The sequence below is a fragment of the Microtus pennsylvanicus genome, chromosome 6 (genome assembly GCF_037038515.1).
Source record: "Microtus pennsylvanicus isolate mMicPen1 chromosome 6, mMicPen1.hap1, whole genome shotgun sequence".
Taxonomy (NCBI): domain Eukaryota; kingdom Metazoa; phylum Chordata; class Mammalia; order Rodentia; family Cricetidae; genus Microtus; species Microtus pennsylvanicus.
The window spans coordinates 3,778,122-3,805,571 of NC_134584.1; the positions used below are offsets into that span (position 1 = coordinate 3,778,122).

General features: G+C 36.7%; 1 protein-coding gene across 1 annotated transcript; it reads left to right on the forward strand.

The window, feature by feature from the left end:
• Positions 1–27,121, forward strand: LOC142852666 (vomeronasal type-2 receptor 116-like). The gene is made up of 7 exons (XM_075977748.1): positions 1–200; positions 8,719–9,010; positions 9,728–10,528; positions 11,559–11,780; positions 12,305–12,428; positions 19,822–19,824; positions 26,214–27,121. The coding sequence occupies exons 1-7, from the start codon at positions 1–3 to the stop codon at positions 27,119–27,121; spliced, it is 2,550 nt and encodes an 849-aa protein (XP_075833863.1).
• The last annotated feature ends 329 nt before the right edge of the window (positions 27,122–27,450 follow it).

The following is a 27,450-nucleotide window of genomic DNA, read 5'->3' on the forward strand; positions in this document are numbered from 1 at the left end:
ATGCTGACTTTGATTTCTTTCTTCTTGACCCTGAAGCTTCTTATGCTCCAGTGCGATTTTGGTATACCAAGGTGTTTGTACTCATGGACAGACAATGTATACCAGGATGGAGACATGGTGATCAGTGCCTTCTTACCCCTTTACACCTTTCAAACCTCTCCAAACTCTGAAGCATCAGAGAGCACACACATTTCTCTATGGTAAGTGTTTCCAGCCTTCTCTTCCCAGCCCTGTTCTCCAAGATGTACCCTTAATCCATTTCATCTTTTTCTTCCTGACTTTGCTCTCCTTACAATGTGGTAAGAGGTCTTCATTTTCATCTATTGACTTCAATTTTTCTGGGTGGTGATTGAGCACAAAATCACTCTGTAGCCAGGTCTAACCCATCTGTCCCTCTTTCAGCCACTGTGCAGTGGCCTAATGATGTAACTAAGAAACAGCTGGAGGCATGTGCGTAATTCAGCACTAAAATGTGATAAAATATTGTTCCTTCTACAAAATAGGGTATAGGGATCCTTCTCCTGTACACTTCCTAATATCTACACAAACTGTGTGATGCTGTATATGCCACATTCCTGGTAAGATAACCTACTGTATTTAGTTACTTAAAACATTATGCAGACCAGTATTTCTGCAAGTTGTGCCCCTGTATCTCCTTTACACTTGTCTGGCCAGCAACTATTGTCAGACTGCTGTGATGTTTACATTCTGTCCAGTTTCTCTGTGATACAGATGCCAATAGAACATTTTGCCTAAAATGTCACTACTGCAATCAAAGAACTGTCTGATAAAGGAATGAGAAAGACCCCCGCAGATCCTTCTGCTCCACTGAACACAGAAGATGTCAATGGGAGCACAGTTTACACTTCTTTTCAGAGGTTGATGTGACAGGGGTTGCCCATAGCTTCTGTACTCAGTTGGGAACAGAGACAGCAGAAAGGAAAGACAACTGTTTCTGCTTAAAACCTATCTAAATTTCCCCCACACCTCAGTGTTGGCAAATATTATTGCATTCTCTTTCATTTTCACTTTCAGCAACACTGCCAGTCACATATGCATGCTACAGTCTCTGAGGTACCTGCTACGTTGACTCACGGCCAGTCCTTAGACAGATTCAGTTCTCTAGAAATCTTAGCTTGATTTAAAGGTTTCTGACCTGAATGCCTTTGGTATCTAAATACAGCTGTCATTTGTGGTTTGTGTTGGATTTGGTAATAATTCAGCTTTCCGGAACAGAGGGCAAATGGCAAACCTACTTTATCTGAAGCTGAGATAAAAGTCCAGGTGAAAAGTTATTGACAGTTTGTCTAATTTTGTGCATGAACCAATAGCAATTTTCTATTCTCAAGGAATTAAAATGATGCACTGTGTGAAAAATAAGGCGTACCAATGTCAAACTACATAAAATTTATTATATTAAGTAATAAATTCCATGACAAAAATCTACAGTTTTAAATTATATAATTCATGCTTATTTTAACCACTTGACATGTCCTTAGTAAGAGCCTTATGAACCATGTGGGCCACTTTGCATTTATCTTTTGTCTACCACAGTTTTTCTGATTTTAAGTGAGCCCATGACTTACTGCAGATTATGACTTCAATATTTTGTTTATTGTATAATGTACAGACTATATTAAGAATACATTTTTGCAAGATAGCTGTTTATTTTCTCTCTTCATCTTTATTTTAAATCATGGTCACACACAACTTTCCAAGAGTTGTAAAATGATTTTGTGTTTGTTTGTTTTAAACACTTGTGAGTGTGATGTGCTGAACTTGGAAAGAACATATACAGTTGAAGACTTTGAGGTTCACTAAAGTGGTGATTGTAGCTTCTCTTCTAAATTCCATGGATTTAGTAATTTTGGAAAGTTGGCTCTGTTTCCACGACAGTCCCAATTAACCTCTTGTTGAACAGATATTAAGTCCTATTAGATATCTATATGCTCTTTATGCCTCTATCTCATTCTTCAGTTTCACAGACAATTGTTTCATTCTATTGTTTCTTTATAAACTACTTAGATATGTGCATGAGATTGTGTATGAATCTGAGTGCATGGAGGTGCCTGAGTGTGTGATCATGTGCTTTTCAGAATGCATATGTATGCATATCTGTGTGAATGTCAGGGTGTGTGAGTGTGTGTGGGGGTGTGAGTGTGTCCAGGTAACTGAGTGTATGTGTCTGTGTGGCATTCAGAGGAGAATCTTGGGTACTATTCTTCACTTTCCACCTTGTTTAAGAAAAAGACTCCTTGTTGTTCACTACTCTGCATGTGAACTGGTAGAATCAGAGCCTTCTGGAGTTCTCCTATATCTCTGTCCCATTTTCCCTTTAGATCATCCAGATATCCCATGTCCTAGGAATATAAAACCAGCTCCTCAGCACAAGTATAGCCAGCATGTGCCTTCTCAATCACCTCCCCAATTCACATTCATTGTAAGGAAGCTTGACCTAGTCCAGATTTAAGCTATCTTCAGTTGTCTTTTCACATGGAATGTATAGTTCTAGGATCATATTACCTTGTCATACACATTCAAATTTTGGTGTTGAGAACTTTTCTGTCAAGTACAACGCTCTTACCATCACTACTTTCCTGCTCCCATTTCTCTTCTGGAATCCTTTCAACTACATTTGAGCATTAATCTTACATTCATGTCAATTTATCTGGATGCTTATTCGTTTGTGCATAGTTAAACATTTTAGAAATATTTTTGCACTTATTGAAGATGATTCTTAGTGTTTGACTTAACAAATTAGGTTTTAAGTACAGTTGAACTCTCAGAGAGTTAATCATTCAAAGTCTCTGTGACTGAGCAAAGGAGCTTTCCTTAGGGTAACATTGCAAGCTCTCTGTCATGTAGGAGTTTTTTAGTAAAAAAAAAACACAACACACTTCTGCTTATTCATCTAAGGATTTCTTGTGTTATATTTTGAACCCTTCTACCAAAGTATAGCTAGACAATGCTGGTTGATCAGCTTTGGTTCAAGAAGGTGGAGGAAATGAGTAAGAACTAGTGAGTGATTTTACAACATCTAGGGCACAACCAACAAGGAGATGGGGAAACTTTTGCCTTTTCTCCTTTGTCTTTCAATTCCCAGCCATGAGTTAACAAGTTGAGTTTCTTTTTCAATTGCCATGACACCCTATACCACCACATGCCCAAGAGGCACAGGGCCAACAATGTGTAGACTGTCTGAAAATCTGTGAGGCCAAGAACCATTGATTACTTTTCACCTAATTACATATTTTTAAACAAAAGTCATTAGTGCTGGCAAAAGCTTGATTTTAATAGTAGATTAGTAAAGCCACAGCTCTACATGGTTCCTCTGTGAATACATATTATTCAAGGAAAACGTACTATGCTAATCACTCATCCCAAGCTGAATCTGGTCATATTATTGCTATTTTAAACGTCTTCATTTTTATTTCCTTAAACATTTTAGTTTGAATTTCCACCCTCTCTCTCATGATGTTCCTTAAGTCTTGAGGGAAAAAGAAGGTTGTGTTATGCTGGAGGAGCTAGACTCATTGTGCTTTGGATGTAGATCTTGGCAGGCTGGCCATGATCCAGTGGATAGTCCTATACCAACTCCTATATAGACAGCATTAACTTGACATAGTTTTGTAAACAGGAGGTCTTAAAGTTGGGAGAGTGATGAAGTAAGGAGTGAAAGGCAGCAATGATCAACTATAATACATACTCAAGTGAAATTCACCCTAAATTAAAAATACGTTTCTCCTGACATTGCTTACTTGACTGACCATTCCAGTGAATATTTAATATTTTTCAATTATGCATATTTTTAGGGGCAAATATCTCCACACTCAACAATAGTGATATCTAATCTTTGTTTCTTTTAATTGTGGAGAGCTATTCATTCCAGGAAGCGGGTTGTGGCAGGAAAGGGGGCCGCCCTCTCACCTGTCATGTCAAATGCTCAAAGGCATGTTCATGTGGAACCTGTGCTAAGCCACTCATAGACCACCTGCTTCTGGGTCAGGGCTTCATATGTAGCAGAGCAGTTCCCGCACTGCGATCTATTGAGAGTCAACCCACAACCCAAGGGCACCTTGGGACTGAGGCCTTATTTACCTCACTTTCTTTGTATAATGCTGAGGCATAGTGGGCTTGTCTCTACCCATGTTAGCGTATTTATTGTTGACCTTGTCATAAAACATATATACAGGAAATATACTGATTGAAAAGCATATTTTTATGAATTTAAGCATATATTTGCATTTAGAGAATATACATTATATAAATATATATTATCACATCCTAGGAAGATCCAACTCCTGGGCTCTAGGAAGGGTTCGGGGAAAACTCTACAGTGTGACGAAAATAGACTTTTTCTATTTGAGGGCTAAGGGAAAAAAGTGGACAGACACTTTCCTGATTTTACTCTTATTCTCTCATGTTGAATTCTTCCCTGCTTTCTTTTTTCTTCACAGCTTATAAAGACCCAGAAAATGTTTCAGGCATTGTAACCGAGGGTCACATACCATTTCTGAATAAATGATAAGAAACAGATGTAATAAATGTATAAGGCATGTTAAAGATTAAGAAAAGAGCACTGTCTCTCAGTCAATTCCCTAACTCACAGCTGCAGAATAGGAGTCTTTCTCTTATCTATATAGGTAGTCTTATACAACTAAACCACCAAGGAGACTGGAAGAAATAAAGGAGTTGTGTGTGATCTCCTATATTTATAATTGTATAAACATTTTTAAAAATTGTGGTTCGTGGTTGTAAAAGCCACATTTCTTAGCCTGGAGACTGTTCATTTCCAAAGAGCAACTGTGATCAGAGAGTGAGTGCTGAGGCACATGCTGAGAGGCAAGGCTGAGAAGCCCTTCCCAACTCAGAGCTGCAAGGTAGGGGGCAGAGGCCTAAGCACAGAGGAGCTCACTAAGGCACTCTCCAAAGCACGGTGACATTAAAAAGCACTTTAAATCTTAAAATATATTTTTCTGTACTGAATGTAACCCTTGACCAGGGTATAAATGAATAAAGATGCTCTCGTTGATGTGCTGAGCACAATGACCAAAAGAAACATGGAAAGGAAAAGGTTTCCCTCTGCTTACAGTTCTCAGGTCATACCCTACTTCAGAAGAAAGCTGAGGCAGGATGTTAAGGTGAGGGCATGGGGGTAACTATGCTCACTTGGCTTCTTTCCTATCCACCATTCAACCTGTTTCTTACTGCACTTAGACCAGCAGCCCAGCATCAGCCACACATAGCCTGGATCATCCACATCAATCATCGATCAAGAAAGTGCCCAACAGTTTTACTTACAGGCTAATCTAGAGGTGATATTTTCTCAAATAAAGTTCCTTTTCTCCAAATTACTCTAGCTTGTATTAAGTAGACATCAAACTAACAAGCAAACATAGTCAAAGCAATGCCATAGTTGATTGTAAATATCTTTAAGAAGCAATATGAAGGATGAATATACTATACAGTAACATTAAAAGGCCTTTTAAATCTTACAAAATATTTTTCTCTTCTGCAGGTAACCCTTGACCATAGAAAGGGAAACTTTTAACACTTTCTTGAGGCTATGAAGTTGTTTATTTTTTTTTGTAGCTCTGGCTATATAGGGTATCTTTCTCCCATAGTGAATCTTGAACAAAGTCCAATAAAACTGAGGGTAAGAATTCATGCAAAGATTTTATTACTGTCCCTGGCATCGTGATTAAATTAATTTGCACTGTTTACCTTGGCTCAACAAGTCAGACAGCTGGCTACATATTCTTGTAAATAAGATTGCATTTTTCTGAAAAAAAAAAACCCATAGATTCCATTAGCAGGATGCATAGCATAATCTTAAGCTACTTTAAAGTTTTATGTCAGTTGATAATATATGGTTATCTTTGCAGCTGTGGAATTACAGCTGTTTTCTTAAGTTGTGCTCCAATTCTTAATAGGAACTTCTAACCTCTGATTGGGAAACATCTCTTTGTATTTATTTTATTCATCAAAACTCTGTACAGGCTAACAATACAGATAAGGAAGAGCCACCTTCTTGACAATCCACATATAAAAATGCTCATTCTATCAGGAATTCTATTCATGAGATACCCACACTAGATACAGGCAGTGAAAGATTTCCCACAGCTATTAGGGAGAGAATGCCATTAACATATTTAAAATTACAGGTAGAAGAAACAGATATTCTGAAGGCTTTGCAAGGTGTGATTTTCTCTATTAAGTGTTATTTCTAGTGGGTTACACTTTGAATATCAATTGTCTTCAGTCATGTGAAAACATTTGAAGAAATGAGAAGCCATGAACTGACAGATCAATGAGGAGTACACAGAAGAATTTGAGGGAAGAAAGGAAAGGGAAAATGATTTAATCATAGTAATTCAATATTAAAAGAAACAATCAAAAGTATTCCTGGTGGGGAAGACTGCTTGTTATTCCTGGCTGCCTGGACCATGAAATAATCGCTCAGAAGCTTTGTTATTTGCAATACTATTTGGCCAATAGCATAAGCATATTTCTGGCTAACTCTTTTATCTTAAATTAACCCCTTCATTTTATATTATACCATTAAGTTCTTGGCCTACTGGCAAGGTTCAGGCTCACATCTTTCTCTTCTGGCAGCTCCATGGCTTCTCTTTGATTGTATCTTTTTTCTCCTGCATTCAGTTTAGTTTTCTGCTAAGCCATTGGCTGAAAGAATCTTCTTTATTAATTAACCAATAAAAGCAACACATATACAGAAGGACTTCCCATACCATATTCTATTGATATATCAGAAGTGAATATGGATACTAAAGTCTAATAGAAAAGGTAAAAGAGATCTAGAACATTAAGATTATGAACATACTAAGGTTAAACTAAATAAAAAGGCCAGAATGAGAAATAACAAATTATATATGGAACAAGAAAGCAAACTAAGCATTTGAGTAGAAAGAAGTTAAGCAACCATGATGTGTGCAACAGATGGCAGTGTGGTTTCATGTTAATGGCAGAGTGCAAGTGAAGATACACTTCAAGCAGCTTGGGGAACTGGCTCTATGGCTAACAACAAGCAAGATGGCTACCTAGGTTCAGATCACTAGAATCCGTGCAAATTCTTGTGCACCTACAACTGCAGCACTGCGAGGTATGGTACAGGATCTCTGAGGTTTCTTGCCTGTCAGAGGAGTTCCGGGTGCAGAGAGACATCCTATGTGATGGGGAAAACCGGCAGAGTGAGAGAGCAGGGCACATGTGAGCATATATGATACCAGACATGTACACATATAAGAAAATAATTAATTTAAATATGTAGTACAAAACAATGTGAAGTTTTCAAAGCAAATTTTTGGTTGTATTCCTTTACATATAAAATGAAGGATCTGTGAGCCATATATCACCGAAAGTAAATCACTTCATTGTTAATTCATCCTCATAAAACAAGTGTCCTCAAGTTCGGCAGATGGCTATGTGAAGAACATTCTCTAGACAAGCAGGAGGGCCTGAGTTAGAAACTCCAAAACTCACATTAAAGCAGGGCATGGCTACATGTGCCTGTAAACCCAGTGTTTGAGGCAGAGAAAAGTTACCAGGAACTTGTCTGTGTAGCTGAAAGTACAAGCTTCATTTTAATTGAGAGACCTTGTCTTAAGAGGATAAGATACTAACAGAATAAATATGGCACCCCCCTCTGGACTCTGTTGGTGTACATATCTTGATACACCACACCTGCAGGTATACACAAGCACATATAAACTAACTAACTACATATACCCATATGTACTATACATACATGACGTAACATGTATACACCACAAATACACAGATATATATCATATAATACACCATATACATATGAAAGTGCCTACATACACACACCACATATTGACCTGAACTTGAATGAAAAATTGTCCCAAGTGGGAAGGTGTTGGGTAAGAGAATGACAATGAGGAATACAAATGACAGGAGCAATATCTAGGACCAGAAAGTCTTGAATAAACTGATGATCCTATGCCAAGCAAGCCTGTGAAGAAGTACGGCATCCTATAAACTCACTGCAGTGGGAAAATGCCCAAAGTGAGTAGAAAGTTATGGCAGACAATGTTGTTCAAAGTGAACAAAGGATATCTCAGAGCAAGCTGCCTTAGGACTGATAACCACATCCCAGGGGGAAGAGGTGGGTAATAAAACTCAACTTTGACTCCTTTATTGCACTGGCTTGAACCCTAGAAAGACTGTACTGAGGACATAGAGCTAAATTTTCCTTTGTTCTTTCATGGGGGCCTTTGAGAAACTCTTGGTTCAGTATGGCTCCCACAACATATATACTTCCCATCCCAAGAATCAACAAATTATACTGATTGCTTTTGTGAAGTATAGGCATGCAAAGGCAAAGGCATGCATGACAGCCTGCTTAATGAAGGAAAGAGAGTCTTATTGCACTACCCTCTTACAGGAAATGGATGAAGTAAATGGTATAATATTATATAAGGCATTAGCCCCTATATGATTGAAAGATAGTTTGCTTGCTCTATCCTCATGAAGAAAATGGTTAGTAAACATGGCCATAACCAGCCCTTTGACCTCCAAGCAATCTTATGCTGCAACACCATCAAACAATAAGTAATGATTTAAATATAGACTCTGTGAGGGGAAACTCATTTAGTGCATTCAGTTACTGTATTCATTTCTAAGACAATGGTGTTTGAATATTGTTCTGTAATGACCCTTATGTCCTTTACACAGGATCAATTCTAACAACTACCAATTTGCAATAGCCTTGATTTTTGCCATTGAGGAGATCAACAGGAACCCCCTTCTTTTACCTAATGTATCCCTGGGATATGATATCTACACTGCTGGGCCACAGGATCAAGATAGTTCTTGGAATATTCTCTTTTGGCTCACAGGCAAGGACAAATTCATCCCAAACTACACGTGCAGAAGAGAGGAAAAATCTGTGGCTGCCATCACAGGACCAACATGGGACATTTCTTCCCTATATGGCACATTTCTGGGACTTTATAACTATCCTTTGGTGAGATTATATGAATGGAAAAAATAAAAGATTTCTCCTTTAATGTCAATATTTGAGAACCAATGAGAAGCATGCAAAAGATTTCACTATGTATCATTGAAAATACATAGTCTTGGTGTTGTTGGTGGACCAGGATTCTAGGTGCTTTCTGTGTAATTATGAGGAAAAGAGTTTGGATGCCAGGACTATCCATGCCGTCAAGATAGGGAGCAGAGATAAGATGTCCCTTGTGGAATCAATAATTCCTGTCTTCTAAACAAGCCAAAGTTATGAATCCCAGTGTTGTAGAAAGACCCTACTTCAAGAATATGTAGAAGAAATGAAGGATACCCAGTTTCCTCTTCTAGACTTTAAATGCAATCACATGTATAGGCAACCATACAAACATGGGCACACACACTTGTGTGCACACACAGACATGCACACACAGACCCAAGCAACCAACCTTTTAAAACACACAGTGTTTGAAGTTTATACTCTGAAATTATTGGTATATCTACTTGCAATTTGTGAAATATACATTAATGGCATGAGATATACACAATTGTTTATGAAAAAAATGAATATTCATCTAATTTTCTGAAATATTCTCCAGGTGTTAGAGTTGACTTGAAATACAAGTCTGACTTTCTAAAACTTCAAGTTTATATTCCACATTGAGTCTATGATTTCTGGAAACTCCTAACTTCATGTCACTCCCTGTTCTCTTTTCTTTAGCTGACCTTTGGACCATTTGAACCAAATTTGAATGACCCTGGGAAGTTTCCTTCTGTGTATCAGATGGCCACCAAGGACTCATCTCTGGCCTTAGGCATGGTATCATTGATGGTCCATTTCAGATGGAACTGGGTGGGGCTGGTCATCTCAGAAGAGAAAGATGTTCAGTTTCTCTCAGAACTGGTACGAGAGATGGAAAGAAACAGAGTCTGTGTAGCCTTCACTGAAATAATCCCAGACAACCATTTTTTGATGAAAGAAGTTGATGTCTATGATAGCCAGATTATGATGAACTCAGCAAAAATTATTATTATTTATGGTGACACTGACTCAGGTTTAGGTGTCTTCTTCAGAAGATGGGAACATGTTCTCCCATGGAGAATCTGGGTCACCACTTCACAATGGGAAGTATTTACTGCTATGAGGCATTTCATTCTTGACTCATTCCATGGTACTCTTATTTTTTCACAACACCATGGTGAGATTTCCACTTTTAAAGATTTTGTAAAGACAGTTACCCCTTCCAAATACCCAGAAGACATTTTCCTTGCAAGATTGTGGGAGATTTATTTTAATTGCACACTCTCTGATGCTTCCTGTAAACCAGTAGAAAATTGCTCATCTAGAGGTTCCTTGGAATGGTTACCTTGGTACCACTTTGACATTGCCATGAGTGATGGCAGCTACCATGTATACAATGCTGTGTATGCTGTGGCCCACACCCTCCACAAGATTCTTATGCAACAAGTAGATAAGCAAGCAATGAAAATTGGAGGAAGAATAAAATATCCCCACTGGAAGGTAATACCTTTTTGTTTTGAAGCACAGTGTTACCAAGGGAACTTAATGAAGTGGCCCCACAGGCGTTCTAAAAGAGTATCTTGGCATATTTTTTCCAAAGAAAAGTTTTCAGTACTAGTTTACTGCCAAAAAGAGAACTGTAGACCTGGGTGGATATAGTAGTCAAGATGAGGTCTTCATAGAAGGAAATACTTTAGAAATTACGGCAAAAAGTGATGGTAAAGAGGCCAAATCCTGCCATTCTAAGGTTTTCAGCAGGAAACAGGTTTTCTAACCCCTTCCCATGAAGTTCTTCAATATAACAAGGAGTAACTGACGTCTCAGAATCCTAAATAGCGTAGAGAGCTATTAAACAATGTAATCTAAAATAGCTCCCAAAACTGTCTGCTAGAAACATTGTCTTAAGTTTATTTCTTCTTACTGTGATAAAATATGTGAGCAAAAGTAACTTAAATAAGAAAGGGATTATATGACTCACAATTTCTGTTTATAATCCGTCATTCGAAATATCTTAAGGTGGCCAGAACAGAAGCTGTTTTTCACACCAAGATCAACAGTCAAAAACAGAGAGCAATTTGTTATTGCACAAATACTATTGCTTATCTGGCTCCCTCCAACATGTTCAGTCCAGATCCAGTTCAAGAAATGATCTGCTTAGAACCAGAGAGGGTCCTTGTGCTTCAGTGAACTCAAGTTACAAAATCTCTCCTAGACAATTCTTCACTGGGACTTCATTTCCATGGGATTTTAGATTGTGTCATGTTGGTGTTTAAATCAACCATCCTGAAATTTGGTGTTCAATGCTGGAAACCTTTAGAATGAATAATGAATCAGAGATTTATCTGAATATTCTACTCACATAGTATTAGAATAGTTGAGTTTTTAATTCACTATAATCATCATTTTTTATGAAATATACCTGTAATGATATTTCATGTTGAAAAACAATTTAATGTATATGTGCAGAAGGCATAACTCAATTTTTCTTTAACCATAAGCATGCCTGTCATAAATCTTGCATCTTTCTTAGCTGAACCACATCCTGAAGAACATGCAATTCATTAATCCTGCTGGAGATTCAGTAACCTTAAATCCTTCAGAAAAATTATATGTCGAGTATGACATTTTGAACTTCTGGAATTTTCCTCAAGGTCTTGGATATAAAGTAAAAGTAGGGACATTTTCCCCATATCTTCCACCTGGTCAGCAATTGTCATTGTTGGAGGACAGGAGATCAAGAGGTGAGTGGCATGTCACATTAAGCTTTACAGAACACAGATGACTAAAAAACAAACAAACAAACCCTTAGTGAGTTTCAAGCCTTCTCATAAATTAAAAGATAACTGCACAGGCATATTTACAAGCTTAATTTCTACATTTCAATACTTCCTCCATAAGTTAATTATTGCAAGTACTACCACACTCTTCCCCTTGCATATTCATGATTCTAAGCATGTGTTTATATATATATTTATATGTGCATTATATATTATATTATGAGGTGTATTTATGCTTTTATTGCTTAATTGGATATAGGTTTATAAAATTAAATTTTTTTAAAGATTTATTTATTTATATACCCACACGCCAGAGGAGGGCGCCAGATCTCAGTACACATGGTTGTGAGCCACCATATGGTTGCTGGGAATTGATCTCAGGACCTCTGAGCCATCTCTCCAGCCTAAAATTAAATTTTCAATGGTCTATTATTCTCATAAAATTCAGTCAAGAGATTAATTTTTATATGTTCTCACATTTCTGATTTCCTTTGCTCAGACTCCAATCTCTGTATGCAGTGAAAATTGTGGTCCTGGATTCAGGAAATCTCTTCAGGAAGGCAAGGCATTCTGCTGTTTTGATTGCCACCCCTGCCCAAATAATGAAATTTCTAATGGAACAGGTGTGTGAATTCAAGATGAGGTACCCACATTTGCTTTAATATATGGAATAAAGTAAAAATCGATCACAAGACAATTGCTACAGTATATATTTAAGATTTTTGTATTCATAATAAATAACCGTCAGCTACATACCTCCTTGAGATAGGACACATTTGGTAGCTTTTTATGAGTATAAGTCATTTACTTAATACTTTTTGATATCTTGATAGGAGTATAATAGTCACTTCCTTCAGAGAAATGTGCAGAGAATGTGCACACATGCACGGCTGCCCATGCAGGTGGAATGTGCACACATGCACGGCTGCCCATGCAGGTGGAATGTGCACACATGCACGGCTGCCCATGCAGGTGGAATGTGCACACATGCACGGCTGCCCATGCAGGTGGAATGTGCACACATGCACGGCTGCCCATGCAGGTGGAATGTGCACACATGCACGGCTGCCCATGCAGGTGGAATGTGCACACATGCACGGCTGCCCATGCAGGTGGAATGTGCACACATGCACGGCTGCCCATGCAGGTGGAATGTGCACACATGCACTGCTGCCCATGCATTCTTTTTGGAGCTGTATTAACTTGATATTGAAACCAGTAATCTGGCACAGGATCACTCTTTCAGTTCCCAGAACTATTGTTGAAATAGATCATATATTAAGAGATAGTATATTTTTCTTATGAAATTTGGGAGCTGCAGAGATGACTTAGATGTTAAGAGCAGTGGCAGCCCCTTTAGAGAACCTGGATTTGACTCCCAGTGCCCAAATGGCTTGCAACTGTGTAACTACAATCGCACAGTATCTGAAGTCATATTCTGGTCATCATGGGCAACATACACAATTGCCACACAGAGCAACCACCAGGCAAAATATGTAAACAAAGCACAAGAAGTGTAAGAAATTAATAGTCTCATATATAACAATATGTAACATATATTGGTTCCAATGGAAGAGCTGTGTTTCCTACTCTCTGTAATTCAATGATGAGTAGGGAAGAAAGTTTGTGGAAATGTACATTTAGGGTTATACATAAAGTTTAATAACAATATGCACAAAGCCATGCAGGATGAAGCATGTGACGTTGCATGTATTTTGAGAGTAAATCAAAGAACTTTAAGTGGGTTTGTGCTAGAATGTGCTAGAACATACGATGACTTGCCAAAGGACAAGACAAATGATTGCTAGTACAGTTTAGAATGATCAAGTATAAAAAAATACCAGATCATGTAAAATTTAGTATATAATAAATTATTTGATGAAAGCAAGATAAATACCTCCAAAAATATAAAATGTCAATCTGCCTAATTAACACAATAATTCTCAGTGAAGAACTTCTAAAATAAATTTAGTAAAATCTAAAAGAAACATTATCCAACATGTAGATAATATTGGCTTCATCCTTTAGATGCAATTATTCTTTAACATACATAATTGTTGTTTCTAACATACTTCATAAATAGATTCAAGAATAGAAACTGCATGATCATATAATTAGGTACTGGAAAGGTCTTAAAACAAATCTGAAAATTCTTCATGATAATATTTCTGGAGAATTTAGTCATATAGGTGACAAATCTCAAAATAATAAAAGCAACAAACAACATCACACTAAAAAGAGACACAAAATATTTCTACTTAGGAACAAGAGGAGTTCATCCACTCTCTATGATTTTGTTCCATAATGCTTGAAGTCCTAGCTTGAGAAATAAGGGACTGAAGTAGAAAAGGATGGTATGGGTTGGATAGAAGCAAGTCAAAATATCTTTACTTAATTATGACAGGATTCTTTGTCTTCTAGACCACACAAAAAATCTTCTATATGCATTAAATACATTCCTAAAGGAAACAGGACACAAATTAACCCAGATAAGGCTCTTCTTATATACCAAAAGCCAAAATGCCAAAAAATAAATCAGGGGACCACTACTATTACAGCTAATTTAAAAATTCTTACCAATCAATATTTATTTAAAACATAATTGGCAGAATATAGATAATTCTCCCATACCAGATACTAACTTTAAACCTTTAGATATGCTTTTAAATTGGAGCACCCATAGAAGTCAAGAAATTAGAGAGGGTCCATGATGAGTAGGGGTTAACGAAATAGTGGATAGAATATATGATGCTTTAAAGTTAAGACAGGAAATAATGGAATGAGCAAGAAGGGTTTGGTGGGGTTTGATGTGCAGAGTAGAGAATACTTAAAGCTAATTTTTTGTTTTTGACAATGACATTAGGAAACCGACTTTTGTAGTAGCTTCAAAAATTTGAAGACCTAACAAGAATTTCAGTGCAGAATTCATGTATAGAGTCAATGACTAACTGATTCAGCCCAGGCTATGAGATAAAATACCAAGTGTCACATATGTATTTACTTGTATAAAGAAGATAGGCAGTTGGGTACCATAGATACCCCAACGATTACAAGTGATTTTCATTGTTATTGATCGCTCTCCCAAATTGATGATAAGATCCTATTGTAGTTATAGATGAAATATACTTGAGTCATAAGACATAGTAATAGTAGGCAGGAACTGACCAGGAAACTTTCTACCGACTAGTTAACACAGTGTTGGAAGTTTTCTATGAACAATATTAGGGAGAACATTTATCAAGAGTTTTACTTAAGTGTAGCAATTTCTTCCTAGATGAAAATTCCATCATGTAAGGGAATCTCATTAAGACACAGGATATTCTAATGGCAGTAAAACATACCATCCCACAGGAAAGTTTCTTAATCTCAGGATGTAAAATTTTCAAAAAAATCAGAAAGTCAATGGACTTTAATAGAGACATTAAAACTGTCCTCTCGAAGTCAAGATAAGCAGGGAGGATTAAAGAGAAGATCTTTAAAAGAAGAGAAGCATACTAAAAGAATAAGAGGCAAATCTGAAAAAATATTGAGGCAACCTGAGAAACCATGAAAACTGTAAGGCTGCTTACAAGTTGTATTAAGAGCTCCAGGTTTCCAAATTTTGTGAATTGTCACCTCTGATTGGCTGGGCTTATAATGTTGGAGGTCATTTACTCATGTCTTATTCACTTTTCTATTACAAGGAAACACTATTTCTAAGGTGTTTTATATGAGAAAGAATTTAATTTGGGGCTCAGAATTCCAGGCAGTAATAGAGACCATGACCACCATGATGGGAAACAGAGCATATAAATATAACCACAGTGTTCTAGAGAAGGCTGAGAAATGAAATTTGGCCTACAAGCTGGAGGTCAGAGGGAGCTGAGAGAAAAGAGGTATGGAAGGAGGAAAAAAGTAAGGATAAAAAAAGAGAGGGAAGGAGAAAGCGGGGAGGAAGGGAGGAAAGAGAATGAAGGAATGATGAGGTAGACTTTTGAATACTCGAAGACCACCCTTAGTGACAAACTTCCTCCATCACAGTGCCATGGTGGGGAAAAAGGCAGTATTCCTGACAGCACATATCTGAGAGTTTTCATATTATCCACAAGCAGGAGAAAGGGAGGCAGTGACAGAGAGATACAGAGAAAATGGTGAATGTTGTGGTCTTTGGAAAACTCAAACACTAACCCTAATGACTCCTTCCAGCATTGTGCTATCCCCTAAACACAATATTTCCACCACAGCAGACCAATAATTCATATATATATATATATATATATATATATATATATATATATATATATATATAGCAAGGACATTTACTTTCAAACCACCATAAGTCATATCTTCTATGAATAATCGTTCTTGTGAGTGACCCTAGTAAACTCACTGATTCAACAACTGAGATTTTGATGGTGTCATTAACCGGCTGTGCTGGGAACACTTAGCTTGGATGAGCAGTTCAGTCATGTCCCCTAGGAATAATTTCACATGACACCAAACTAACTTTGAATCAGTTGTGCAAAATAAATAAATGAATAAGTGGCCTCTGAGAATATGCTGACTGGTAATCAATAGGTATGAGAGTAGCTAATGATTATCTTGACCAGAAACACGTAGCTGAATGGGTCCTAGGTGGAAATGGAAAATATCATTTTTCTAAGTGGACATAATAATAAAGTTCATTATAAGTTGTTATCATAATACTCATAGATCAGTGTAGCTATCATTCCTCAAAAAAGATACTTCATTTTCTAGTAGAAGGCAGTTAATATAGAGAACCACAAGAGATTAACAAACAGAGAATAAGAATCTGCACATACACCAGTAAGACGTCCCCTAAAACCATTGCTAAGAGATCATCATCAAAGAGTGATTAAATACAATGTAAGGACCTATGTTAGGGGAACAATTCAGAAAAAACTATTTTCCAAATGTGATTGTACTGCTGTTTGCATGACTCAACCCAGCTGTGACTTCATGGTCAAGACCTGGACAAGCTCCCTGAGTAGATGGAATATTGGATCATGAATTCACATCCCTACAATATGACAATTGATGGTGAATTGGGAGTCACTGTGTCAGTTGATTTTGGGCACTTGTCTCCTGAGAGACTGAATAGTCCAGTGGATGATGCCACATCCAGGAACATTAATAAGATATTAAATAAACTCAGTGATCTTTAAAATAGCAACACATGAAGTTGGGGAAAAGATTCAGGAAGGATGAAAAAATAATTAGATGAGAGAAATGGGAATTAGGCTTGATAAAACATGTTTGTGAAAGTCACCATTGTGTTACATTACTCTTACATCATAAAGGAAAGCCAGAGGAGGAACTCGGGGGTGGAGGCAGATGCCATGCAGGAGTGCTGCTGACTAGTTTGCTCAATATAGCATGCTCAGCCTGATTTTTATACTGCTTAGAACCATGTTTATACTGCTTCCCATGTTGGTACCATCATCAAAGTCCTGGACATACAACTAAAAGCCATTAGTTAAGAAAATTCAGTAAATACTTATCTATAGACAAACTTAAAGGATCATTTTCTCAATTGTGAGTACTATTCCCTAAATGACGTTTTCTTGTGTCAAGTTGACTCTAACTCAGTTAATATCCTAAAGTGTTTTCAATACATATATCTGAAACTCTGAAATGCACTAATTGAAGAAGCAGTCATGTGTCCAAAAACGAAATAGAAATGACTGATAAGTAATAAAACGTATTCAGGCTCACTGAGTTTCAGATAAACACAAATCACATCTTCATTCAGATTTCATTCTAGATCAGTTAAAATGGTAGGCGTTAGGAAATAACAAATCATGGTGGGAATTTGCACGAAAGTGAATCCCTTTTCCTGCTGACAGGAGAACACACAAGTTCAGTTCTATAGAACTCTGTATTAACTTATGTGCAGCAAAAACTACCCATCATTTTTTGAAGGCATGGCCTACAGAATGAGAGGAAAAACTTTTACGGTTGTTATGTCTGATGAATGTTACCATCTAGAATATAGAAAGAACAAAAAAGCATCAAAAATGTAAAAAGGCAATTAAAAATTGGAGCAAGAAAGTAAACACAGAGCTCTCAAAAGATGAAATTCTGATGAAAGGGGAAATTTTAATAATATGTTTAAATATTGTAGAAATCATAGGGATGCAATTAAAACTGCTTTGGGGGTGGACTGAGAAGCCATTGATAATGGCACTGGAACCTGTTTCTATTGCATATACTGGCTTTTGGGGACCCTAGTCTGTTTGGATGCACACCTGCCTAGGCCTGAATGTAGTGGGGAGGGCCTTGGACTTCCCACAGGGCAGGGTTCCCTGCCCTCTTTCAAACAGGGAGGGGGAGAGAAGAAGGGAAGTGAGGGAGCAGGAGGGGAGTGGGCGGAGGGAAGGAAGTGTAAATTTTTTAATGGAAAAATAATAAAAAAAAAGAAATCTTGCCAAGTCATAATGACCAAGATTAAACAAAAAAATGACATCAAATTCTGGTGAAGATATGGGAAATGTGGAACAATTATTTATTACTGGTGGGAATTAATGCTACAACCATTTTGCATATCAGAATAGAGGTTGCTCAAGAAGTTACAAATAAATCTACTTCATTATGTAGCAGGATCTATTTAGGGGATATACCTGCCTAATGACACCCTTGCTCATCCAGGTTAATTGGTGCTATGTTCACAATGAAAAGAAAATGGAAATGGCTTAGATATTCATCAACTGATGAATGGATAGTGAAAATGTGATGCACTTATAAAATGGAAAATTATTCAACACTTAAGTAACATGAAATTATGATAAGCACAAGTGAATAAGTAATACTGGAGGCTGTTGTTCTAAGTGAGGTGACAGAAATTCAGAAAGACAGACATTGCACATTCTTTCCAATATGTAGAAAATTGCTTTTATTCTTTAGATATGTTTCATTTGAGATACTCACAGAGGTAGGAAACTATTGAGGAAGAAGTATGGGTGAGAAGGGGATCATTCAAGCAAAGGGGCATAAATTGTTCTTTAAAAAGTGAAAGTGAAAAATGAAATGGATGGAATTAAGTGAGGAATGGAAATAAAGGTTAGAGGGCAAAATAGAAGAAAGGACAAATAATATAAAAAATCGTTGAAAACCCCATATTGAAACTTAATACAGTAGAACATCCCACAACACATACACATAGTGAGAGAATTTAAATTGTGTTACATTGTATTAAGGTAGTGATATTTCAGACATATCATGTGAACAAATACAATTCTAATACCAGGAACTGGTTATCACTTTTAGATATTGATCAATATGACCCCATAGAATGAGATATCACTCTTGAATATATTCCAGAATTTATTATTAAGTCCCTGTTGCTTGACACCATGTACTTGAACCACAAACATGCAGAATTAAAGTTGGTACTAACCTGGAAATTTCTCCCCCATTGGTTATCATTCACAGAGCTAGAAGCTAGTAGGTATGCTATTGGAGAAAAAGGGCAATCATTGGCTTAACTGAGCAGTGAACACTGCACGCTACATTACTGTCTTGCCTGGAACATGACCCCTGATGCAGTAGTGGCATGAATGATACAGGTGTCAAAAGTCAGCTTCTAACTGTATTAACTCCCTCTTAATGATATTGCAACCATATTTGTAAATGTTATCTAGGCCAAAGTCTTGTGGCAAGATTGATTTTTAGATAGTAAGAAAAAAACCCTTCTACTATTATTATGCTAAATAAATATAACATTAAAATTAGTATTATTGACATTTTGTTTTAATACTGTTTAGAGAATCTCTCTTATCCCCGATTATAGAACATTTTTCTCACAGTTCAAGGCAAGTAGGACACAAACTTGCCATTGTGCTGGAGACTTGGAAGGGGTTGCACACTAAAGGGTAGGTCTATGTCATACCAACCCTTGAAGGACCAGGGTTCTTCACGTAAGAAAAGATGGGAAGATTATAAGATGGCGGATTATTTGAAGGAAACAATGTTTTCTAGAAATAACAGGACAAATACATATATGAATATAAACTCAAGCAGGTATAATCCTACCATGGGTGTGAGGTGGATCCCACCATTATCTGAAAAGATATTGATACGTGCTTGCTACTGGGAATGGCAGAGTCAGTTTTCTTTAATGCTATGACTGACTTGTTAGTGTATCCACCATACAGAAGGTGCCATACCACAAGTAGTTTACAGAAACTGGAGTTGTTATTGACAGGGGAAGAAAGGGAGGAAGAGAGCATGAATATTGGGTGGGTAACCTAGGAAGATGTGATGATATCTAGAAAGAGTTGGGGCAGGGCATTGGAAGAAATGTGATAAAAAACATTATATAAAATTATCAAAAATTTAACAAAAGATATTTTAGGATACAAGAAAATTACAGAAACATAATCCCCTGTTACATGTCTAAGAAATTATTTATCTTAGGATGCTTGCTATATTTATTACCTAAGTATCTACAGTTCTAGTGTAACTTGGTCAATGAAATCACCTTCTGATTCTTGGCCAATGTGATGCCTAACCTTTTTTTGTCAAATTGAAATACTTGGTAACAGTGGACCCTCCTTGAGGAAGTACCTTCAGCACTCAGCATGTAGCTATGTATGTAAGTCATCTTAAGTATTCATAATAGATATAGGTACTTATCCCACTGTGGGAAGAACCACACCTTAGCAGTCAGTCATGGGCTAGGAAAAAAAGAGTTAACTGATCAAGCCAAAGAAATGAAGACAATAGGAAACCTCTTCTATGTTCTATGTCTCAGTTTCTACTTCCAGCTTCTTGCCCCAAATTTTACCTTTGCTTCCTTAGATTTTGAATTGTAAGCCATAATATAAATAAATCCAATTTTCCTTCAAAATATTTTAAATAAAATATATGATATATTTGTATAACTATAAATTTAATTAAAATATATTCCCAGTTGATATTATTTATTGTTTGTTACACAAATAATAGGCAAATGGTCCATTTTTATTTGTCATATTGCATTTTGAACATTAATTAAACATCTTTAACATTGTTAGGTCATGAAATAGCTACAATTTTATGGTATTTGTGAAAGAAATTTGATAGCAAAACATTTAGAAAATTAAAAGGCTACTCACATATACCTGCCTACAAATTCTCCAAACAGGAGGCTTGAGAAAAATATTCTGATTGTCAGTACTTGCTTCTCTTTTTGAATAGCAGAGTTCAGTTATCAGGCCTGACATGGTGGCTCAGTTGGCTATAACCCCAGGCCTAGGGGCCTATTTGGGATCTAAAAATACAAGATATAAGTGTGGTACACAGACCTACATATAGGCAAATTAACAATGCATATCACATTTAAAATTAATAAAATTAAAAAGAATGTCTAAATATTGGATAATTTCAAATTTATTGAGATTATTGTAAATAGAGACTCTGCTTTTACTTCCCGGCCACCCAAACTCAAATAATCACAAAAACTACATTAATTACAAAACTGTTTGGCCAACAGCAAGCATTCGCTAGCTCTTATATCTTAAACTAACTAATTCCTCTTAATTTACCATGAGGTTCCTGGCTTAATACCTCACACCTTGATTCTTAGGTGGCTATATGGCGTATGCCCGACTCCACTTTCTCCCTGCATTCAGTTTAGTTTTGCCCCCTAGCTATATTCTGCCTTGTCATAGGCCAAATAAGCTTTATTAACCAATGGTAATAAAACATATTCATAGCATACAGAGGGGAATTCCACATCATCTCTCCTGTTCTTTATAAATAAAAAGGAAGGTTTTTACTTTAACATAGTAAAATTACATATAACAAAACAGGTATCAAGTAAGAATTAAAGTTACAATATTTAGTCTTTTGTATCTGGCAAAATTAAAGAAGATATTCTATCATCTATCCTTTCTTTGTGAGTATAAATCTTCATATCTAATTTATCTTTTATCATTACTAAGAAAAAAATGTAACTATCTGTCTTCAACTCCATCAAAGTCCCCAGAAGGAAACAGTAATACCTAAGTAAACACAAAGTGCATTGTAAGAAGCTTCCAAAATTCTAGAATTGACATCTCGCTGCCTGGACAGTAACCCAAAGTTCTTCTGTAATGTAGTATCATCCACTTCAGTCTATAGGTCCATAGTATCTGGCAGACATGTCCATGAAGCAGGAAATTTGGAAGACTGTTTTGCCTATATTGGCAGTTTGTCAGTTACTTTCTTCTCTGTCTTGCAGAATGTCTGGCAGACACTTTTATGAGACAGGAACCCTGAAATTACATTCTTTTAGAAATTTCAGTAACTATTTTCTGTGGGTCCTGCACGTCCAGTTTATACAGTGTACCATCAAGCAGTCCAGGCAAGAGCAGTTTCTTGCCCAAATGACTACCCTTGTTATACTGAACGCAAATTCTATAATGCCCATCAACCTTTCTGAAGTAATTGCTTCTGCCAGAAGCAGACATGATTCACTGTTGAGAAAAGTCTAAGTTCATAAAATACTTTAAATGCCTTATTCTCTAGGGCTTTGAAGTGTTTACGATTATCTATCTAACTGAAATATCTCTGTATATCTAGAAAACACAACTAACATGACTACAAGTTTGACTATTATAAACAACTATCGATTAATCTATAATTTTAAATTATATACTATTTTAAAACCAGCTGCATAAACATAATACATTAAACAAGAGTAGAAATATATCTATAACAAAATTGACCTTGAGTTTGTATCAGTAAACCAAAATCTATACCAATGTAAAGTATTCATATCTCTATCATATCCCATCCTTTTTTAGAAAGAGACTTACTGTGACTTAACTACTTAATATTTATAAACTATCATTTTGGAATTTTTAGTACTATTTTCTACAAATTGTTTCCTACTGTTTTTATGGTTCATGGAGAACTATCAGGGAATCTTGTATCACCAAACCACACTAGACTGGAAGTAGCCCACAGGTTCTTGTCTTTTGTGGAAACAAAAGCAGGTCCTCTTTTCCAAAGTAACATCGTTAGACTCAAATTTTGAAGTCAAGGTACCAAGCCACGTGGCTAACATGGACAAGGATAATGGGCCAATTTAAGATGAAAGAAGGAGTTAATAAGAAGCCTGAGCTACTAGGCAAACCAGTTTATAATTAATGTAGTAGACCTCTGTGTATTTCTTTAGGACTGAATGACTGTGGGACTGGGCAGGAAAGAAGCCTCAGTCAACAGTAGCAGAACCTCCTGAAAGAGCTAGAGCCATTGATGCCACCAGTATGAACCAGGAAACCTTCTCTTAAAGAAGCTGCACCTGTGCTTTCAACCAGAGCCTATTTGGAAAAATACAGCTACCAAGACGCTCCTATTGATTTCCATTTTTGTGGGTCTAGAAGCCCTTTTGGTAACCTTATTGGGCATTATGTGAATGTACATTGCCAAACACGGGGAGCCATTATGTAAATGGAGACTGCTCTTTTATTTCCTGGCCACCCAGGCATGAATAATCCCAGAAAGCTTTACTAATTACAACACTGGCTAATGGCTCAGGCATATTCCTAATTTGCTTTTACATCTTAAATTAACCCATTTCCATTATTTTAAATTTTACCATGAGGCTTATGGTTTCTTACCACCCATCTTGCTTATTGACAGTTACATGGCATCTGCCTGACTCTGCCTTCTTCCCTACATTCAGTTTAGTTTTCCCACCTAGCTATATTATGTCCTTCCATAGGCCAAAGCAGATTGTTTACTAACCAAAGGTGAAAAAACATATTCATAGCATACAGAGGGAAATTCCACATCAGTTTATAATTGTAACGCTCATCTGTTCCCTTTCCTCATCCCAAACCTATCATACAATGCTCCAGTGCTCTCCTTCAAGTTTATGGCTTCTGGTATTCAGGAACTGCTTATGGCTTTCATATACATGTACAGAACACATTATTAAGCATAATCTGTTAAGTCCATACAATGTTACTTTTGTATGTATGTATGCATGTATGTTTTCATGGTTAATCATTGGTAGTATGCAACAAACTACTCAGTTCTTTTATGGAGAAGACCACATTTATAGTTTTAATGAACTCTTCTCATCTAGTATGGTGGTGGTACATCCAAGAGTCAAAGACTTCCTACTAAAACCCCAAATATCAAACATGAGAAGCCTTTTTAAGTTACCGTTTAGGGCTTCAGAGAAGCCTATTGCTGTTGCCTTGGAATACAAGCTTTTACTACTGATGCTACCATGAACTCCAGAAACAGAATCCAGAGACCCCTGAGTAATCACTTTAATGGTGCCAGAAAACATCACTGAAGCTTCCAAAGGAAGGAGGCAACCAACGGTTATAACAATTTATAATTCCTATGAACCACATCAACTACCAGTATTGCATTATGACCCTGAGGTTGCAATAACACTACACATTCATGGATGGAAAATGACATCTCCATAACCAGACTTAAAATCTCTTTAATAGACAGAAATTTTATGCATCATATTTGAAGTCTAGTTTATTCCTAAGTACTAGTGAAATCATGGTTATTGGATGAGACTATATAACCACTACTTTACTAAATCCACATAATTCCTAACAACAATTTATAAACATTCATGGTGATACCCAAAGAAAAGCGTGATCTTCACCTCTCATCTAGTAAGCTTCTACTGGTAACAGATGGAACCCGCTAAAGAAGACAGAACAAATCCAAATACAGAGTTTTGATGCCTAGGCTCTTGGCTATATCTATAGAACAATTCCACACCTAAAGCTCAGGGAACATTGTGAAAGAGTGCAAAGAAAGACTGTAGGAGCCAGACCTTCAAGAAGTATTTTGTGACATCTCTTCTAGTTATATCAGAAGCTGCACCATAAAGTCTCATTAATATGACCACCCAAACGGAAACAGAAGTAGGATGATGCCATACATCCTACACACTAAACAGAATTGGAGGCAGACCACAAGTTCCCAATCCTATACAAAGAACTTTTGGTAACTGACTGTAACTGGGACTGGGAAAACTGGAAAGATGAACGAGCATATTTACCTTTTCTGTGTAACTAAAAGAAATAACATTTTCTGTGGTGAAGATAAAACTCATTTTTAGAAATCTCATGTTCCAGGAAATATTATATATCATCTCTGCTCTCTTGGCAGTTTTCAAATTATTATGATTAGGGTAGGTTGATGAATATATACTACATTATAAAAAACAGTGTATAGGTTCCAGAGGTCTGATTTACTGCAATATAAATGTGCTATGTGTTCTCCCAAAGTTGATGTTAGATTATGTCTTACATGAAAGGTGATGCATTAATTAGCTTTCAATTGTATTTATAGACCTTGACCAAAATACCCTGAGAAGGAAAAAGTTTATTTTACCTACAAGCTTACAGTCTGTCATGAAGGGAGGTAATGGAAGGTACCTGGAATAAAAAGCTAGGTGCAGGAACTGAAGTCTGTTTACTTTAGCAGTAAGTTGGTTACTATATTGCTCCCCATGGCTCATATATCTCACTTTTTAATAGAACCTAGGGTCAATTTCCCATATTGGCACTGCCTAACAAAGCTAGATTGTTCTAAAATAATCATTGATTAAATTCTTTACCAGACTGGTTTGGCTAGCCTGATTGAGACTTTTTTCACTTGACATTATTTTCAAAAAGAACTTTACTTTGTGTTAAGTTGAAAAACAACATGAGATGACATTTGAAAATATAAGCTTGGATAGTTGTCAACAGATGATGAATTAACATTCATCAGTGGGAATCACAACTCTCAACATATTTAGTGGCTTAAGTGTATGTCTGCCATGGGAAGAAATGATAATATTGTCTAACCAACACCAAATGTCCTGGTTTTAGAGACATGACTATTAAGTGTTATAGAAATAAGAATAATAAGAGTTTGATTTTATGAAATCCTACCCTAAATTACCATAGCATACTGAATATACAATGAGACTAGATATGTTGTCTGTTTGGTTTGTTTGTTTTCAAGACATGTTTTTTCTTTGTACTTCTGGATGTCCTTCAGGTCACTTTGTAAGCAATTCTTTCTAGAAACTCAAAGATTCAAAGCCCTTGCTTCCTGATTGAAGGAATAAGCTGTGTGCCACCATGCCTGACTAGTTTTCTTTTTCTTCTCTGTTTTTGTTTTATTTAGTTTTGATGTTCATGTTTTGCTTTTGTTTTTGATATGATATATTCATATGGAAATAAGAAAAGACTTTTTATGACAAATGAAAAGAATATTGTTTATTTACTTAGTACAAAAGAGGGTATGTAGTATCCACTAGGTAAAAATCTAAAGGCAGTATCCTATTATTCATTGTATTCAATAATCAGAAGAATAGTTGGATTACTTTCCCCAGTGTTCTACTTTCAGTGGGTGGATGACAGTGAATGAAAATCATTGAAGTTATACTGAAGTCACATCACTTTTCTTGCCAGATATTGATCAGTGTGTGAAGTGTCCAGATGATCAGTATGCCAACACAGAGCGAACACACTGCCTCCAAAAATCTGTGACATTTCTGTCATATGAAAACCCTTTGGGGATGGCACTAGCTGGCATTGCACTTTGTTTATGTACATTTACAGGAATTATTCTTGGGATTTTTGTGAAGCACCAAAATACTCCTGTTGTAAAGGCCAATAACAGTACTCTCAGCTACACCCTGCTCATCTCCCTCACCTTCTCTTTTCTTTGCTCCTTGCTCTTCATTGGTCAGCCCAACACAGCCACCTGCATCCTGCAACAGATCACATTTGGAATAGTGTTCACAGTGGCTGTGTCTACTGTCTTAGCCAAAACCATCACTGTGGTCCTGGCCTTCGAGATCACTACATCAGGAAGATGGATGAGGGGATTGCTTAAATCAGGGGCACTCAAATTTATCATTCCCATCTGTTCAGTTACACAAATTATCTTCTGTGGAATCTGGCTGGGAACATCTCCTCCCTTTGTAGACACAGATGCACATTCTGAACATGGTCAGATCATCTTAATGTGCAATAAGGGCTCAGTCACAGCCTTCTACTGTGTCCTGGGGTACCTTGGGGCCCTGTCCATGGGGAGCTTCACAGTAGCTTTTTTGGCCAGGAACCTGCCAGACATCTTCAATGAAGCCAAATATCTGACATTCAGCATGCTGGTGTTCTGCAGTGTCTGGGTCACCTTCCTCCCTGTCTACCACAGTACTAACGGGAAGATAATGGTAGCTGTGGAGGTCTCCTCCATCTTGGCTTCCAGTGCAGGGCTCCTAGGTTGTATCTTCATCCCTAAGTGTTATATTATTCTTATGAGACCTGATAAGAACTCATTAAAGGCTATGAGAGATAAAGGTCAATGGATATAAATAATCTTTTGGATAACTCATGTTATATATTTTACCGTTTCTGAGCAGTGACAACAGAGTTTATAAGGTTAAACTGCTGCTCATACTTTATACATTCCTCAAGGATGACTGACTGACTAAATATTCAGTATTTGTGCAACGTTGGAATTTTGAAAATACAAGACTAAATTTTCTTGGGTTGTCTTAATTTTCTTATAAGCCAGCTATAGCTTATATGTGGCTTCCAGATAAATAATTTTATATTATACAACCTGGTCATAGTTACCAACAAAGCAAGACCAAGGTATTATAGGATAGCATCCAACACTAATCATAGCATATAATTTCAA